Genomic DNA, 19,215 nt, shown 5'->3' on the forward strand with positions numbered 1-19,215 from the left:
GTAGAGCCAAGCCGTTTTTTGAACCAGGCTGTAAACATGTTTATTAATGCTGCAAAGATCGTCTTTTTTGAATTGGTGTGTATGTGGTTTCTGCATCCAGTCTCAAGCGGATTCTCCATGTATTGGAGTTTATAACACTTCCGCATGGGCTTCATATTTTGAGACCGGAGGTTGCTGCTTGGTTGCCACCCAGCATTAGACAGAAGATCATTTGTAAGTGAACTTAATACACTTTCAGGATGTGGCTAAATCAATCTGACTATGCAAATTACTTCAACCTAAGAATAATAAAAATCCACAAAGTAAAACTTCATAAAAATCTCATCTTATACGAAAGACCTGCTTCCTGTTTGCGCTGTGGAAAATGAGGGATTCAAGAAGCTTATCAGAGAACTAAATCCAGATATAAGCTAACAAACTTTCAACTTTAACTCTGGAGCAAAAATTTGCCTTTAAATTTAAATGAAATAATTATTAGATTTTTATCGTCATAATTAACTATATTGACTGATATGAAAAATATTATCGTGATAACAATAATAATAATCAATTTTATTCATAAAAGCGCTTAAAAAGTTTCTCAAAGACACTTTACACAAAAATGATATATACAACAGATAAGCAAAGGAAAGCAAAGCAAAAAGCAAAAAATGAAAAAATCAATCAATTATATGTTAAAAGCCTTTGTAAATAGGTGGGTTTTGAGTCCGGATTGGAATTTGGTGAGCAAGGGAGAGAGTCTGAGGTGTTGGGGGAGAGAGTTCCAGAGGGTGGGGGCAGCGACAGAGAAGGCCCTGTCCTCCCAGGTTCTGTGCTTGGGTTTGGTGAGAGGGGTGAGGAGGTTGGGCATTGGTGGAGTGGAGGTTGCGGTTGGGATTGTATGGCTGCAGAAGGTCTGTGAGGTAGGAGGGAGCTAGGTTATGGAGGGCTTTGTAAGTGATGAGGAGGATCTTGTACTGTATTCTGGAGGTGATGGGAAGCCAATGGAGGTTCTGGAGGACTAGGGTGATGTGGTCTCTGGAGCGGGAGTGAGTGAGAAGGCGTGCAGCTGAGTTTTGTATGTATTGTATTTTGTTGAGGAGGGTTTTGGGGGTACCGTAGAGGATGCTATTGCAATAATCAAGTCTTGAGGTGATGAAGGCGTGGATGAGTGTTTCAGCAGCACTGAAGGAAAGGGAGGGGCGTAGACAGGCGATGTTTTTGAGGTGGAAAAAAGCAGTTTTTGAAATATTGTTAATGTGACGTTCAAAGTTGAGTGACTGAGGAGTAACATCTTTTTTAATATTGCCCAGCTCTACGTGTAGCATATGGTAAGAAGAAGGACAAGGGTTAAAACTGGGATTGGAATGCAATGCAGGGAAATCTGAAGGACAACAACATGCACGGATAATAAGAACTATGTGCAGAAATGTGGAAAGCCTCTGGAGATGAATAATTATTGAAGCAGATTAAACCCTCTGGGGAGTTCAGGCCAACTGTACATGCAAATAAAGTGAAGTGTTCTTAATCAGATGAGAAGTGAGTAACAAAATAAGACAGGAAATAGCGCTTTTATTTAGATTCAGGTCTCTCAACCAATAAGGTGTGGGGCCGAGTCTCACCGATGTGTGAAGGAAGGACAGACACTCAGTTTGAGGACGTGCTGAGAGAGAACACAGTTTATCTGCAGCCTCATCTTTACTGTAAACGGCACACAGGAGGACAAACTCCTCAGAAGCTCCCCCCCTTCATGTAACCACGACACTAACTCTCTCATTTCTACAGGAGCTCCCCGCTGCATGCTCGTCGACATGTAGCGAGTCGTACTGCTGCTCCTCTACAGTGTAATGGAAAACAGATGCCCACGTACAGTAAACTTACTCAGGGCGTAGAGAGCCTCAGATTGTTGGATGTTCATTTAAGTTTGAAATAAGCTGTAATTTATCATTGCCCCCCCGCTGTCTGAGGGTGGTTAATGGAGCAAAGCCTGATAAGCTGACAAAATGAATTATTCAGGTTTTAACTTGCGATGATAACAGACCTGCATGTTGCTGCATGATGAATACTGTATCGTATCATCACACTGGATGCATTTTATACCTTTTTTTTACTCACTGAGAACAATAACATTTAAGGATGTTCCCGAGAGTTTAACATATTAGTTGTCTCCTCAAATCTGCTCATGTTTCCTCGCACTCATAATGAAAGCTTCATTATTTTACAAGACTGTGTTCAAAACGCCACCTCCAGGAATACAGATAAGAAGCTGGGGAATATTGCAGCATTAGAGAAAATGAATACATAATAACGCCACCAAAAAGACATCATCATCACGCCTGTATGAAGTCTATTTTAATATTCAACATCCCAAAACTAAAGTGGTTTTGTTGCAGTTGTCAGAATCTGCTTTACTGGCAAGGTATGTGTGCATGTACTGTAACCCAGGACTTCCAGCAGATCCGTGTCCGGTCCATCTCTGACCCGCTCGCCCCGGCTCTTTGCTGTCATGTGACTGAGGTTTTCCCACAATAATTACTGAATCAACGATTATCCGACCCCCTTCCTCATCCATGTTGTCTTTCTGGTCCTCTGTAAACCTCTGACCTGTTCACTCCAGGCCTGGCTCCGCTCATCATGACGGTTTGTTGGTGTAGTTAAGTTAAAAACGATCTGGGGATAACACAGAGTGTTTTATTCTGAAAATTAACCGGATGTTTTCATTTTGTTTTGGATCCTGACTTCCTGTCCCACTCGATCTTAATCTGTTGAAATGTATGCGTCGTGCTCCGGCATCCGGCAAAAATAGAAGTCTTGTGTATCTGATCCAAAGGGCTTAGACCTGCCGGATCAGAGACGCAGCCAGAATGTAACAGAGCGGATCCAGTGGAAGTTAACACAATGACTAGAATAGAAACCAATCAGATCCGGTGCTGTGATGGACCGGATTTGGCCCTAAGAGTTTGACTGTTTACATTTCTCTTCATTTACAAACTCTACACTGGACATGTTTTTTAAACCAAGGGTAACATCTATTAATACATAAACAGTAAACTGCTGTGGACCGGCCTGTTAATCCAAATAAAGATAGAAATGTAATAGAGGGTGCTGAAATATGTCCGGCATAATGTATAGTGAATGGGTGGTTATACAAAATACAATCCCTTCTGGATTAGACAGTCTTTCTCACCCTGTCAGGATTATATTCAACAGAACCACCCAGTCACCATACATCATCTACCTGGCTTCAAACTCCAGACATAAACAGTTTCACACAAAAGATAAAACACGATTGATTGATCCACGGTTGGCCTCCTTGTGGGACCTATTCACATTAAACTGATTATTTCCATTGAAGGTAGCGTTAGACACGGTGAACGGGACTTCTAAGAGAATATTTCTGACCCCATTCAGCTCTCTTTGCAGTTGTAGTTGCAGTTGACACACCTTTAAACATACATGAGGCAAATGTCACAACTCTTAATGTTTTCACTGCTGCTCATGATTTTAGTGTCTTTGTAGTGACCAGCGACTTAGATATGCAGTCACTAGCTCTAGATTACAGGATGTTACTCCACTTTTCCCTTATCAGAGATGGTCAGAGCAGCAGTTCCTCAGGCTGCTCTCACATCTGTGCCCACTAACTGTCATTATTTCCCCACACTCCTGAAAGCATCCTGTGAGTGAAACTAACATTTGGTCACCAATTTAAAAAGCTAACTTTAACTGAAATTTTTGCCACAGTGTCAACAGGCAGAGGTGAAATGTGCCAAATACCTTTCCAGGCGTTGATGTATTGTGATGTTTGTGATCAGATTGTCTCTGGCATAGCTTTTGCAGATGAGAATTTCTTACTGCTGTTGTTGGATTTTGACCAATCAGAGTCTAATAAACTAATAAACAAAGTGTTCCTGGTTGCTTTATAAGCAGGAGGTTGAAGGTTTGTTGTATGCCCAAGAGAGTAAGGATTGAAGTGAAATAGAGAAAATGTGTGTTTTCTGGTGAGTGCGGTATCGTTACTCTCAGCTGAGGATGTATCCGACGTCTGAGGATGTCGAGGATGTCGAGGAACGCTCGTGCCGGTCTAGAAAGAGAAAAGGCAGAGGGGATTGTCTTTCTGCCAGCCCATCATTTTATGTCCATAGAAGGATCATAAACTGGGCTTTACTTATCTGTCTTTGGCCTTTATATTTTTTAATCACAAGCTTTCCTGTCTGTTTTTCTGAGCTCTAATATTTGACTTCCTTCTTTGTGCGGCAGCAGCCATGGAGGCCCTTATGTGGGATCTGTGCCAGCAGAAATGTGGCTCATAACAGATATCTTTCAAGTGGCAGTCCATGTGGCATAGCCAGCAGACGAAAATGTTTATATTGAACGTTTCAGTGGTTCCAAAATCACCATGGTAATGGTCCCAAAGACAAAAGCCCTAGCCTTTTGTCATGGGTAATTATCGCAGAGCAGTCCCCTCAAAGCCTTCCATTTGGCTCTGAACAAATTCACATTTCATTTTGCTCTCATGCATTTGACACAGAGCTTTTTAAAATTCTTTTATGCAAACCACGCCTAAATGAAGAATTTAAATACCCACTCAATTGGTTTCCATCTGAGGCTAGTAGTTCTCTGTGATTTCCTTCCTCTTCCTCTGATTATTTCTACACTAAAAACTATAAAGGATAAGAACGAGTGCTTGAAATTTGCTAATGAAGCTACCTTCAGGATTTAAGAGAACATTCAAGAAACACAAAACCTTGAAAATGAGCTTTAGTATTAAACCCAAAGTTTAAGTGTCTTATCTCCCACAAGCTGTTGAGACCCTAAAAACTGACGTGGCAGAAAGAGAAAATAGCATTGAGCCGTTATTAAAGCCGATCCCACTGAAGTGTCGTCTCCACATGCGGCATGTAACTCTGAACAAGTGGGTCAGAGAAATATGAAAAAGTAATGCGAGCGCTGCGTCTAAGAATCCACTCACAGATACATACACCACCATGTGATGACATGAGATACAATGCAGAGCTACAGTTTGGGTTGTATTTAGTGATTAGCTCTTAAAGTCATTTGGTTTAATGGAACATGAATCACCAAATGCAAAATATAGCCTCGTATTAAAGCCTCATCTCTGCTGGCCTGTGTTCACTTTATGTGGGTTTTTTCCAGACTCTCCGAGCGATAATAGGAAGCAGTTCCACCTCTCAGTTTATTCTGACACAGGCTTTTATTTCGCTAACTCTTCATATTTTACACCTGCCATTAAATTGCATCTCGCATGTCATCTCTACACTCAAAAAAATGCAGGTCTCGGTGCACAAAAGCAGCAATGTGAACCCTTAAATGCACCCACTTCAGCGACCACAGAGAGGGGAAATGTTGAACTATTCCTCCTGCTGACATTTGTATCCTCAAAATATAACCACATTATTGTTTAGCCAGCACTGTAACAGATTAGAAGAGATATTGCAGAATATCTGGAAAACAAACAGCCTCAAGCTGTAGGAGAAAACACTTACAGAATGAAAATTAGACAACACATGAAAATCCATGAATTTAGCTAGCTACAACAGCTCTGAAGACCCAGCCTATCCAGCGTAGACCGCTCAGACTCCACTGATAGAAGAGTGTGGTCTAATGATGATTTCCTGTTTGCATCACAAGCTGTTCCTGCCCTTACACTTGCGTCACATAGCGGCGTCCTGTTGCCTAGCATAACAACAGGTAACAAACTAACTTAAAGCTCCTGTGAGGAGTTTTTTTGCCAGTTATGAAACAGACTAAAATTGATGCTGATGCTTCATTATGACCTCCAAAAGAAACCATGGTCATCAGTGACAAGACTGAGAATTCCTATATTGTGATATCAAGTGCCTGAAACCGGTGTGAGGGGGTAGGTGCCAGTCGTGCAGCTGAAGAAACAGCCCTTATTTTACATTTTCCTCATTAAATATTCACAATGAATGACACATTTGATTGTAAAATCAGCAGGATGAGACTTTTTGGCACCACTTAAGCATATAGAGGACAGTATAAGCAAAGACTGCTTTTTCCACAAGGGGTGCCAAAAGTGACACAAACCAAAAGTTCCTCACAGGAGCTTTAAGCATTTTCACAATCCTAAACAGGGGCTCCCAGAGTGTGGCTGGGGACCCCCTGGGAGGTCGTGAGACACAAATGGGGGGTCATGAGATTTAGGGTTCGTGAACAGTTAATTATCAAAAGCATCAGTAGCAGTAGGTTGATTCATAAAGGCATGGGAAACAGCCACATACTCGTATACGTAGGCTAATTTTCTGCAGTGGGGGTCGCAAGTCTTTGGCACCTATATTTTGGGGGTCGTGGGCTGAAAAGTTTGGGAACCCCTACTTTAAAAAATAACTTCAAGTTTCAAGACATCCATCTTTTTTAACTTTGTATCACTCGCTCTTCCACTGAGTCAACAGCAAAAACTGTCCTGTCTGGATTGACGCATACAGAATTGAAAAATATGTTGGTCAAGATGGATGCACCAAATGTATCCTTCATGGTCCGGGACAAATTAGAAGAATTTGTTATTAGCATTTAAAGGAGCCTTCATATGTGGGATAGCATTTAACATAGCACTGTGTCACAATGAGTCTTCAAATGCTAGCTTCAGAGGATGCAGACCCTGAAGTGGGACACAGCTAATGTAAGAGCTGATTTAGAGAAAGAATGGCAAATTTCAACAATAACCAAATTGAAACTTTGTCTGAGTTTGTACGATTCCCTCAAGCTCATTAGCTTACATGGGGGCTGCTGGTGCAGCCAGTGGTCAGGGATGGAAAAACTTCCAGCCAATACTTTCCCTGCATTGCTACTGGACCACCAATTTATAAAGCAAGATGTCTAAAATTGGATTAGTAGCCACACTTGAAAGCAGATACTCTTTTAAAGCCACTAATTAAAGCTAACCCGTCATTAGATTACAGCCAATAGGTCCAAGATTGCATTAAGGGGGTCCACACAGTATATTTTCAAGCATACAGCCAAAGCCATAGAAACACTAGTGGACAACACTACATGGATGATTTCAGAAACTATGTCATGTCTGAAAGCCTGGTCCTACAGATTCTGCATTTTTATACAGTAGTAGTGATGATGAATCCCTCTGATGATGCTGATCCCTTGACTTTACAATATGAGGTTGTTAATTGTGCAACTGAGTGGAATATCTCAATAACCACTGGATGGATTGTAACGGGGTCGTGATGAAAACCTTTTTGATTTCTCTTTTATGAGGTTAGAATTCTTAATTTTTTTTTTTTGTTCAGATCATATCCTGGGCTGATCACACATCCTTATTTTATTGATCAAATGCTAGCATGCTTACATACTAAGCTTAAAATGTTGAAAATGGTCTTTCTTTAAGGATTTTTTTTAACTGGCGTGGAATTTAAAATGTTTTCATCCACCAAAAACAACAGAAGTGGAAATTCTGACCTCCTCAACTTACCAGAAGTCGGCTGTTTCCTTCTGCAATTTGTTTCCTCTGTCCTGCCACGCTGCTGGCATGTCTACACCATTGTTAATTTATAGAGTTTCAGTGAAATGCGTTGGCCTTTCATGGACCCGGGTTGCTAAAGTCAGCCCTGAAAAACATTTCTGACTCCACTTAGACTGCTGGTAAAAACGCTGGTTGTAAAAGGGTATTTCTGTCTGTGTCTGTTTTCTTTCCTCCTTCTATTTTTGATCTCTCTGTCTCTCATCACTCTCACCCATCTCACCCGCTCCTCTCCACACCCCTCCCCTCCGCCCTCTCTGCTGATATCTGAATCTTGAAATGGGCAGAAAGGCTTCAGATGGCTTAAATGCATCCTGCAGCCTCTCTTTTCTTTCTGCCCTCAGTTAGAGAGGCTGAATAATTCACAACCAAGTTCCCATAAAGATAAAGCTTATTTTTCCCCCTTACGCAATAAACCGGGGACTCACACTCAGCTTGGAGAAGAAAGGGGGATTCTGTTAAAAACACTGCTGATAAATTTATAAGAACACACAGCAAAGCTAACTCTATAAATTTTTCACCAAATCAAGCTTAGTGCTCGTCGTATGGAGGAGGAAAAGAGAGGGAAAACTCACTCCATGGTGGTGAGGCGAGTGTCCAGGAGGGAGATTTATATATTCTTTCGATCTCATGAAAAAAAAAAACGTTTTTACTGCAGTGTACGATACACTCTTATTCTTGTACCCCATTTATAATCAAGTTCCTCCTGTAACAAATCGCATGAGTGGGATTATTTTTTCTTTCCAGACATTATTTATGAGCTCTCTTACGTTTGAGTGTACATGAAAAAATAGAAATTTTCCAAGTGCAGCCAAACATTTCAACTGAGATAAATTGCAACAGGGCAGCTCTATTTTTCAAAGCTTGTGTTCAGGCTAGAAAATTACGATTCAATGCTTTCACCAGCTAATAGCCAATTGGACTGAATCCTAAGATGAATGAGAAAAGACAACAACTTTGTGGCGCTCTCTACCCTTTCCATGCTCTCTTTTTCCTCATTAGGCTCCTGTGTTGTTGATTAACTTTCCTTTATTGGTCGTCGACCTCAGAGAGGACAGCAGGCGTACTCCTCCTCAGAGTTTCCTTCTTGTCTTTGTCTTTAAAGCATCACTTTAAAGTTCTTAACAATTTGTTTTATTAATTTAACTCTGGTCTTTACTTTGAATAGTTTTTCCATTTTCCCGTTTAATTTCCTGCTCTCCTCCCTGACAGAACCGCCACAAACTTTTATTACCTCTTCACATCCTTTGTGTCTAATTTGAAACACACGTTATCATCAATCTGACAAAGACTTTCCTGTTTTTCTTAAAGCTTAAATTTTTCAAATCCACAGTGGCATTGTTATCTTATGTGTCCCCTGTGTAGCGCAGGGTTTCTTTCCTCTCCTACTCGCTCTTTATCAAAATCTTGTCATTTCCCAGAGGAAAACAGAACACTCTGTCCTCCCATGTTGTTTTCCAAGAATAGACGACCCTCTTATCTTCTAATTGTACGTCTGTCAAAATTGCTTCCTACCCCCCAAACTGTTCCCACTCTGATTTTATTCCTCACTTCAAGAGTCCACCTTGGATAATTTCCACTTAATTCAGATTGCAGATTGGTTTAGAATATGTGTTTGCTTCATTAATAAAAATGACTGGCTTCTGTGCTCTTTCAAAATATGACTCAGGCTCTTCTTTTCGGTTTAATGTTGAATGATTTGGATCATGAAGCTGTTGGATGTTGCGTTGTAAACCTCCTTTGAACGTGGGAGGAAAAATACAGCCAGCACTGCATCAAAACAAAAAGGTGATTTTCAGATCTGCCTATTTAGAATGAATAATTCAACTTTTCTTGGAGTGGTTATTTTTCCTTTTTACTCTTTAGTTGGTTTGAGCTGGCCACGTATGAAAGAAAAGCCTGTTTGTATTTTGAAGTAAAGTGAGGCCAGAGTTTGGTCAGGATTGTAAAACATGATGCTGTTTGAGGTTTTGCTTTGAACAGGGTTATCTAGTAATAACTCAAACCAAAGGAGATGTCAACATTCAAGTTTCTATTTCACTGAGGGCAGCAGAAGGTGATTTTACTTCACTATATGACTGTCTTCTTACCAGGGAACTAAGGAGTGAAAATAAGAAGTAGCATTTGTACTTATTTATACTAATGCCATAAGATGCTTCATGGAAGTACTGAAATCTAGATGCAGTTGCTGCCTAGCTGTGAAACAGAAGTACTTAACTGTCCATGAGGGGGGAGGATTCAGAGCTGTAAAGTGCAGGTGTGCAGGCAAAGGTGACACAGTTCATGAAAAAGGGTCAGGTGGGCTGATCCTGGAGGACTGAGCCTGTCACAGTCATAAAACGGATGATTATCTCGATCTGGATTGTTGCTCCTGGGAAGTTTACACCTGTAAACCATCATATACGGGTAGTTTGATCTCCAGTCATCCCACAGAGTGATTGATATGAAACAGAAGAATCACATGTAATAGAATACATGTCATTATGTCTTTAACTTGTGTTTCCATGGGCTGTATGGATTATTTAGCAGAGGCTGTAACACTCTGGCATCATTGTATGCCTTTAAGTGCTGTACACTATTGCAGACCTGTTAAATATTATCTTAATATAATATCTATGTTTATGGACTTTTGGTGGAGAAATGTTAATTTAAGGTCATAATCTTGGATTTCAGGAATTTTTGAAGGGACTTCAACCACTCGGACTTCATGCCTAACCCTAACCCTTGTTATTTGTCCATGGACTTAGTCCCTAAGCCTAACCCTTGGTATTTGTCAGTGGACTTTATCCCAAACCCTAACCCTTATTATCTGTCCGTGGACTTAGTCCCTAAACCTAACCCTTGCTATTTGTCAGTGGACTTTATCCCAAACCCTAAACCTTGGTATTTTTCAGTGGACTTTATCCCAAACCCTAACCCTTATTATTTGTCCATGGACTTAGTCCCTAACCCTAACCCTTGGTATTTGTCAGTGGACTTTATCCCAAACCCTAACCCTTATTATCTGTCCATGGACTTAGTCCCTAAACCTAACCCTTGATATTTGTCAGTGGAATATATCCCTAAACCTAACCCTTACCCTAATCTCTCTGACTTAATGCCTAACCCAAATTTATTTTCTCATATTTCATATTCCTTGATATTAAAGGAAAGTGTCCTGCTTTGTCTTGGTAAAAACATGCTCTAATAATGCTCAATGTCTAACAAGAAGGACTGTCAGTGTGAATGTGTAAAAAAAAATCCAAACTTAATACATCATTATTTTTACCGGGTGCTATTTTGTCCCTTCTGGCACACAGTAGTTAAGCAGCCGCAGTGTCTTCTTGCTTCCCGCTACAACTCCCGGACAGCTCAGTAGACAAGGGAAAAGTGATATGCACTTTGTGTCAAATGGCATCAAAATATCACAGAGGTTCTTTGAGTTTGAGCTACAACCTACTAGCTTAACATACAGGTGCAGCTAATCAGACTGCAGCCGCAATACAAAACCCAACAGTGCAATATTTTGGAGTGTGGGAATCACCACTTGAATTGAAGAAATTAGGTGTAGTGCTGGCTAAATGGGGAGCAACTCACTACCTTCTTTTGATCCCCAAATCAAGACGCTGGTCAGAAATGCTTTAAATCTTTAAAATGGATTTGAAAACTGTTAAGGAATAAATAGTTACGGAATTTTAAACATTTTAAAATACAATTAATCTCGATAAATTATTGAAACTCAGCTTTCAATTGTATAATAATAATTTCACAGCCCTGCAAGTTGTCTGATGATTATGGAAGACATATTTCAACACTTCAAGTTTAGAAATGTAAAAAAAGATCAAGTGAACGTGACTAAGGTGAATTTATGAAGCAAGCTGACAACATTCGAGCCACATCCTGGAATAAGGTGTAAGAATTTTTCACTTTTGTAAATCATTAGTGTTTCCACGGGCATCCCAGACTATTTTGTAAACTCTGTAAAGCTCCAACATCCTTCATCGTATGTATATCACTGTATCTCTTTATGTGCCGTTGCCGCTTGCAGCCCCCGGGGCAGGTTAAGCACTGTGTTGTTGCACAAAGTTGGCAGAGCAGCAAAAGCCCCGTGCTCGGAGGAGTGGGCTTTCCCTTCACCGCACAGCAGCCATTACTCTAAATCACCCCTCCCTCCCTCCTCTCTCCTCCGACCTCTGCTAGCATCCACTGACCTGGAAAATATCAGGCGAGTCCAAGCCACCAAGAGCGGCGCTGGCCTTTGCTTCGCCTGCAAACAGCAGAAATATTGAGCCAATTACAAGATGATTATCTGGTGCGAGTGGCAGGGGAACACTGTGGGAGTGTAGTTATGTCTGCCAGGGCTCCCTGCTGCAGGAGGAAAAATGAATCAAAGGCTTGCGGGGGAGAAGTGGACTGCTCTCACTCGCCCACTTGCCTCTGTGTCTTTACAACTCCTGTCAATTGACAGACATTGGCTCGGATCCAAGCTGCTTTCTGGAAGAATATCACCAGGAGAGGCCCATTCACAGCAGATCACTTGCTTGTTTTTTACTCCTTCTAAATTCATATGTCAAGCTGTCATATTATGCGTGCACCCGATTTATAGTAAATAAGACCTTATGGTGCAGCCGGGCTTTTTTGGGGTTTGTGTAACAGGCAGACATGAGTCACTGCCTCTATATGAGGACAGAGTTGAGATAAACTAGTTCAGTAGGGAAACGAAAGCAGTGAAGCGTCAGGCCTTTATTCCAGAGTGGTTACTTTATGGACAACCCTACAAAGGACTCATTGAGTGATGTTCTGCATGTTAGTGTTTACACTGGATTTGGATTTTTAATAGGGAATAAAGATGCTTGAACGAATCCTGGCATCCCTTTACCAGCCAGTTAGTTCCATATGAGCGGAATGACGTACATTTACAACATGTGTTATGTTCTGTCATGTACACAAGTTGTTTTTTTTTGTTCTTAACTTGTAAGTCATCCTACACTTTTCTTTCTTGCTTTCTCTCCCGCCTTAAAGTTCATGCCAGAGCAGTCAATTTGATTTAGAGCGAAGCTACAGTTCATGCGCCGTGTTCCTTACTTCAGTTAAGGTCTGAGTCTTCTTTCATGAGCGAAACCCGCTGCCTGTGTTTCATGCATCACCGTGCTGAGGGAGTCGTATTTTAGCAGCACGATGAAGACATCAAAGCAGAATGTAGAAGCGCAGTAAATATTAAGAGCCCTGGACGTTCTGTCATCTGTTACATCACCTTCCCTACCAATAAAGTTTCATTTGAAACACAGCATGCTTCTGCTGCAGAATGGAAAGAAATAACCCAGTGTGGTTCCTGTACTGAAAAACCAAGTGTTCCCGGCCCCCTTCTGCCAAACAAAAATGTAAAAATTGAGCATTAATGTTTTTCACTTGTGTTAGATTTATGTGCATTACTCACTTTATTGACTAGTTGACTGACAGAAAGTTCAAGAAGCCAGTACAAACAAAGGTCTACTTAAATTGAGAGGTAGATCCAACGAAAGACTGTTTGGACTTCAACATACCCAATTATGTAGAGAATGCTAACGTGTTGAAAAGTGAACCCACGGTCATACCCTGGGACACTACCCAAGAAGACTGAACCAGGTCCCAGGTTTAGTTTTGGTTCCTGCAAACTAAAACAACCTCTTCTTTCCTCTGTTTCATATTGCTGTGACTTTAATATATTTGGCTTGCGGACCTCTGATCAAATAAATCACTAAAATGTCCGACTTGAAGACGTCACTTCTGACTTTTAACAGATATTTTCACTTCTCTTGATGCTCTTTAGATGAAAAGGCAAGCATTGGAAATGTGCTTTTAAACATGGCAGTTTGACAAAGGGTCTTGGGAAGTAGCCGACTACAGGGTTGGGATTTGATGGCTCCAAAGAAAGGTGCTTAATCTAATGGGTTCATCAAGAGATGATAAAAAACCATTGGGAGGACATAACTGTTAAAATTCAGATGCAATGGATGTATCTTGTGCAGCATGGACACCAGATTGAAATTAAATAAACTAAAAATAGAAGACCTAGATACATCTGGTTGTGCTGATCTCAATGGTTTTGAGACAAATGATATAACTTCAGCCTTTTCTGTCCTGTTTTTGCGTTTTTCACCAAAAAAGATCAGAAAACTTTGGTTCTCAGCTTCATTAAGTGGTGGAATCACAAGCCCTTTGTGCAGATGGTTTCTAAAGCAGGTGGCTCATGTTCAATTCTGACCTGCTGCCTTTGCAGCAAGTGGTTCCCCACTCTTTCTTCCCAGTTCCCTGCTCTGCCTGCTGTCCTATCCCCTAAATGAAGGCATAAAACCCCAAAAATAAACTTCAAGAAAGATCAGAATACTGACTAACCTGGTCTACTTCATACACCTTTAAAAAAGAGCTGCTTCTCAACTTCCGTACTTCGACTTTGTTTGTACAGCATACCACATTCTGTACCTCGCTGACCCTGAAAGTCTCCCCCAGAGTGCCCTCGCACAAACCCGCCACCGCTGCGAGTGCTTTGACCACAGAACAAGCGTGACACACGCCATCAAATATGGATGCTTCCTTTAGTACGGGCTCCTTTCTTTTTCATAAAACAATAATGTTCTCTTTTGCGTCATGAAGTTGTGGTACTTCTATAAGGGCTGTTGCAGTAGTCCAGTCGTCCCCAATCAGCATGTCGCCACTAAAGACAGGAAGTTGCTCAGGAAGACTACCTGCACGCCAGCGCCTGAAATCCCCCATTAATCAATAATTAGTCTCCATGTTCTTCATTATTGACTTGTCAGCTTGGTAGCCATTGCAGTCCCCGATGGCGCTGGGTTTTTTCAAAGCGCCATTATACAGCCTCACTCTGGACTCTCGGGGCGATGGGGCGGACTTAATGTGAGAGGAAAGGAGCCTTGTCCATGCGCCTCTTTACACAACTGTAGGCGAGGTTGGAGACACTGAGATGACTGTGGAGGTCAGGTGATGGTCAATGTTGTGGGCGGATGTCAGAACATCAGTGCACCTGTGTTGCCGCTCTTGCTCTTATCGACCGCTTCCTGCATGTCCCCCTTGAGCTGACCTCATGATCTATTCCTCACAAAGAGGATTCACAGCAAAAGCTCAGCCACAAAGCACGGATGTGTTTTGACATTGGCCCGAAGGTATTGACTCAAGGCTTTTAGATCTATTTCATGTCATATGCTGAGCCCAGCCGGCAGCTACTTCGAACCCTGGAGTAACAATAAGCAAAACTCTGGTGCTGTGGTGTCACCTTGATAAAAGAAACTTGGAAAATAAATTGATGGACTGATTATGTTTTATATCTACACTCCTCCCAAGTAGAGACTGGCTGGGAAATGGAGAATATCTTCACTTCCCAAAAAAAGCCAAAGCATCATTTGGTCTTGCAAATGGCCAAAAACCAATCGATGGCAGTCCAGTTGGTTGGATTAACTAATTGAAGAGAAGAGATTGGATGAGGGTTTTGATTCCTTCCCATTTTCAAAAGACAGTCAAAGGTGGTTGGTCATTAAGTGTTTAAACCACATACAGCATTAAACATGGATGCTGTCTAAGGACCGTCACCCATTGCTTACTGCGAGTTTTGCACCCCAGCAATGATGGCGACCACCAAGTTCGAAATGCTGACCTAGCAGGACTTTAGCCTCCTTGTCAACAGCTACAATGGGTCGCCTGTCAGTCAAATAGGTCATGCCCTTAATAATGACTAACTTATAACCTTAACATTTTCAAAACAAATACAATAAATCCTCCCTTTGCACGGTGTGTACTAAAAGAAATGGGACCAACACCGTTTTTTGTACCAGTTCAATTGTAAAGATGGTCTTTTTAACAGGTTGTCGATGAGGTATCCTTGGCTTTGGAGCCAGTCTCAAGTGGACACTCTAGGAACTGCAGTTTTTAGCACTTCTACTTAAGCTTCATTTCTTTTCTTTTTTTTTAAAGTTGTGTTTTTTGGCATTTTTGCCTTTATTAGATAGGACAGCTGGAGAGAGACCTGAAATGTGGGGAGTAGAGAGTGGGGGAAGACGTGCAGCAAATGGTAGCGGTCGGGAGTCGAACCTGCAACTACTATGAGGACTACAGCCTCCATACATGTGGCACAAGCTTAGACTGCTAGTCCAACGGCGCCCCAAGGCTTCATTTTTTAACAACTTTGTTTGTTTCAAACTCAACCAAAGCCAACGATGTAAGATAGAAAAGATCAATCCATCAATCAATCAATCAATCAATCAATCTTTATTTGTATAGCGCCAAATCACAACAAACGTTATCTCAAGACGCTTTTACAAACATAGCAGGTCTAGACCACTCTATGTCAAATTATGAACAGAGACCCAACTTCAAGACAGGGTAAGACTCAGTCTGACCCCACCTTATCCATCATGAGCATTGCACATGACAGTATTTAGCTAGTTACAGTGGTGAGGAAAAACTTCCTTTTAACAGGCAGAAACCTCAGGCAGAGCCAGACTCATGTTAGACAGCCATCATGCCTCGACCGAGTTGGGTCTGGAAAGACAGATAGAAGGGAGTAAGAGAGAGAGGTGATAGTGATGAGATGAGTAGTAGAAGCTGTTGCCGCTGGAGTCCGGCACGTCCGGAAGATACAGAATATAACAAAGTATGCAGTTTTCCTCTTTTAATTTGGAGGTTTTGTACGGTGCAATCCTTAAAACAGCAGCAACGCGCCCTCTTCATGTAAAGCTTGTCATAAACAAAGCTCTTAGTGCCCTGTGTTTCATCTCAATCTGTGTAAGTTAAACGGAGCATGATTGTTTACCAGCCTGTCTCTGCCAGGCAGAAAAACTGTGCCCATCACATCAAAAAAGGTCCCTCTGTGGTAGGAAGAAGCTGCACTTTGATCAAACATGCTAGTGCTTGCCACTGCTTGAACGAGCTTTTACAAAAAAAAACACACACACACACACACACAACAGATTGGAGAGTTGAGCACTCTTCAGTCCTCAGGAATTTCAGAGGGGCCTTCCTTCTTTAGCGTCTCAGTAGTTCTGTCACGGGCGGCAAACTGTGTCTACCCTGGGAGCAGCCTGGGCCACTTTGTCAGCGCCAGTCCTCGCTTAAAGCAGCACCAGCCAAGCAGATGAATAATTGACGCCTGCATTCTGTACTTTGGTGAATTTTAAAGCTGTATTCTGCAGAGGCTCTAAATGGCAGAGGGAAGGCGCGTTAATCATTCATGGGCTGCTTTTACCCGCTTTGCTTAAGGTCACTGTCCTGAAGGCAGCTGGGCAGAAGGAAAGCAGGAGGAGAGGATCTGGAGAGGAGCAGGGTGGCGTGGCTGAATGGATTAGCTTGTTTCCCATCCTTTTTTTGTAAGTTCTTGGCAGGAAGGACTCCAGCACACAAACATGGTTTTGCCAAAAAATGTTGATGCCCAGGTTGTTTTTTAGTTGAACTTTGCTCGGGTTAATATTCAAGATGCGATTTATGCAAATACTTTCATCACTGGGAAATCATGTTTTAAATAAATCCTGACTCAATCATGGAAACAACTCAGTGAGGGAACAAAAACAGGAGGATTTCCAGCATCACAATCTGTTCCTGGTTTTCTTCCACCACTCGTTGCAAAAAGTGAAAGACAAGAAGGTGATCAATTATGCTGAGAGGCTCAAATATCAATATTTCATGACCAGTACCACCCGTGTATGGGTATAGGGATTGACACACTTTTTTTGTGTGCCTTGTGAGACTAACGGTTGAAGAATACCCCTCTTCAAGTGGACCCTGGGGAGTCCCCTTCTCGATTTCATCAACCCCCGGGCTACATTAAGGAACATGTGACCAGGGAGGTAGCATCTGCATACTATCAGCACAAGAATGTCTTTACATCCAGAGCCAACGCTGCGTCAATACTGCAAATCAACATTCGGTCACACCTCTTGGAAGCTAATTCAGCTGAAAAGAAAGATACCTGATAGGAATCAAATAAACGGATACTAAACTGAAGGCGTCCGGTGTTATTCTGGATTGATTAGAGTCTAAGTTTGATGACTTAGCCTGCGTTTGTCCGTTTGTAATGTTTATTGTACAAAGAGAGGTTGTACAACTGTGATGGTCTCACTGTGATTAAGTCAGGGGGCAAGTCAAACAAACATCTCACTTCCTTTTTCCTCTGTTTTCTATTTTCCTTCTCAGGGATCTGATGCCGAAAACCCTGGAAGGCCAGATCACCATGGAGAAAACCCCCAGCTACTTTGTGACCAGGGAGGCTCCAGCCAGGATCTCCGCCATGTCCCGGGACACCAAGCTGATCGTGGTCGTGAGGGACCCGGTCACCAGGGCTATCTCAGACTACACTCAGACTCTCTCTAAGAAGCCTGACATTCCCTCTTTTGAGAGCCTCACCTTCAAAAACAGGACTACGGGTCTCATCGACACCTCATGGAGCGCCATCCAGATCGGCATCTACGCCAAGCACCTGGACAACTGGCTGCAGTACTTCCCCATGGAGCAGATCCTGTTTGTGAGCGGCGAGCGGCTAATCAGCGACCCGGCCGGAGAGCTGGGCCGCGTGCAGGACTTCCTGGGACTCAAGAGGATCATCACAGACAAACACTTTTACTTTAACCAGACCAAGGGTTTCCCGTGCCTCAAGAAGGCCGAGGGCAGCAGCAAGCCCCACTGCCTGGGCAAAACCAAAGGGCGGACCCACCCGAACATTGACCCTGAGGTGGTGCAGAGGCTACGGGACTTCTACCGGCCCTTCAACATGAAGTTCTACCAGATGACAGGGCGTTTCTTTGGCTGGGATGACTGAATGTGTTTTTGTCTGACACTGAGAACAGTCAGAAGTACTGCCATGGAGTTTGAGGAGCACTTCAGTGGAGAAATAGAGGTTTTGAGAGTTAAGTTATTTAAGGAGAAGTTGTAATATATCAGAAATGTTGCTTTTTTTTTAAGCATTGTTTGAATTCTTTTCACTTTAAAGCTCCTTTGACCAACTTTTAGATTGTGTCGATTTTGGCACCCCCTGTGGAGCAGGACAAGTTATCTCTCTGCTGATCTTGCCCCGTACAAATGATGGCTTTATAATGTCATCCATCTTTATTTTAAAGGTGCAACACGCAATTCCCAATAAATATCTGAGTTGAAAGTATTTTATAAAGGGCTCATGTGACACCTACCCTACAGTGCTCGACAGACATAAATTAACTATATAAATATAATCATTATTTTTATTTGACATTGTTCTGATTTGAAAATGATCAACAAAAGTAGCATTTTTGTAAGTCGAAAATGTAAGAAAAAATACTTTTTTATTATTATATTATTATTATTATTTCATTATATTTTAATTTATGATTTCAATGCAATGCAAAAACTTGCACATCGTTTCTGCTTAATACAATTATAACATTTTGTTTGTATTAAAAATATTTTTTGTTGCTTAATTCATTAAATTAGATAATAATTTAGATTTTTCACTCACAATGCTTCACACCGCATATATATATATTTCAAATCTTTTTACAGAGACTTTATATATTTATATTTTATATTTATTTAGTCCTTTTTTGTGTATTTCTTTTTTAAGTGTTTGATTATTCTCACAATATTAAGACCTCTATCAGGATCTGACTTTTGATTTCTTTCTTTAAAGCTCCTGTGTGGAAATTTTAGCTGGTTATCAAATGGACTGAAATTTAAACTGATGTCTCTTTATGACCCAAAAACGCAAACAAGACCATCAGGGTGAAGATTGA

At 41.6% G+C, this 19,215-nt stretch overlaps 1 protein-coding gene across 1 annotated transcript in view; it reads left to right on the forward strand.

Annotated features, from left to right (window-relative positions):
* Window positions 1-18,692, forward strand: part of LOC117830591 (heparan sulfate glucosamine 3-O-sulfotransferase 3A1-like) — a 51,534-nt gene extending 32,842 nt beyond the window's left edge. Inside the window, exon 2 of the mRNA XM_034708797.1 lies at window positions 17,648-18,692. Coding sequence (XP_034564688.1) covers window positions 17,648-18,269 — 622 coding nt within the window. The 3' untranslated portion in view covers window positions 18,270-18,692. The remainder of the gene's footprint in view (window positions 1-17,647) is intronic.
* The last annotated feature ends 523 nt before the right edge of the window (window positions 18,693-19,215 follow it).

The sequence above is a fragment of the Notolabrus celidotus genome, chromosome 18 (genome assembly GCF_009762535.1).
Source record: "Notolabrus celidotus isolate fNotCel1 chromosome 18, fNotCel1.pri, whole genome shotgun sequence".
Taxonomy (NCBI): domain Eukaryota; kingdom Metazoa; phylum Chordata; class Actinopteri; order Labriformes; family Labridae; genus Notolabrus; species Notolabrus celidotus.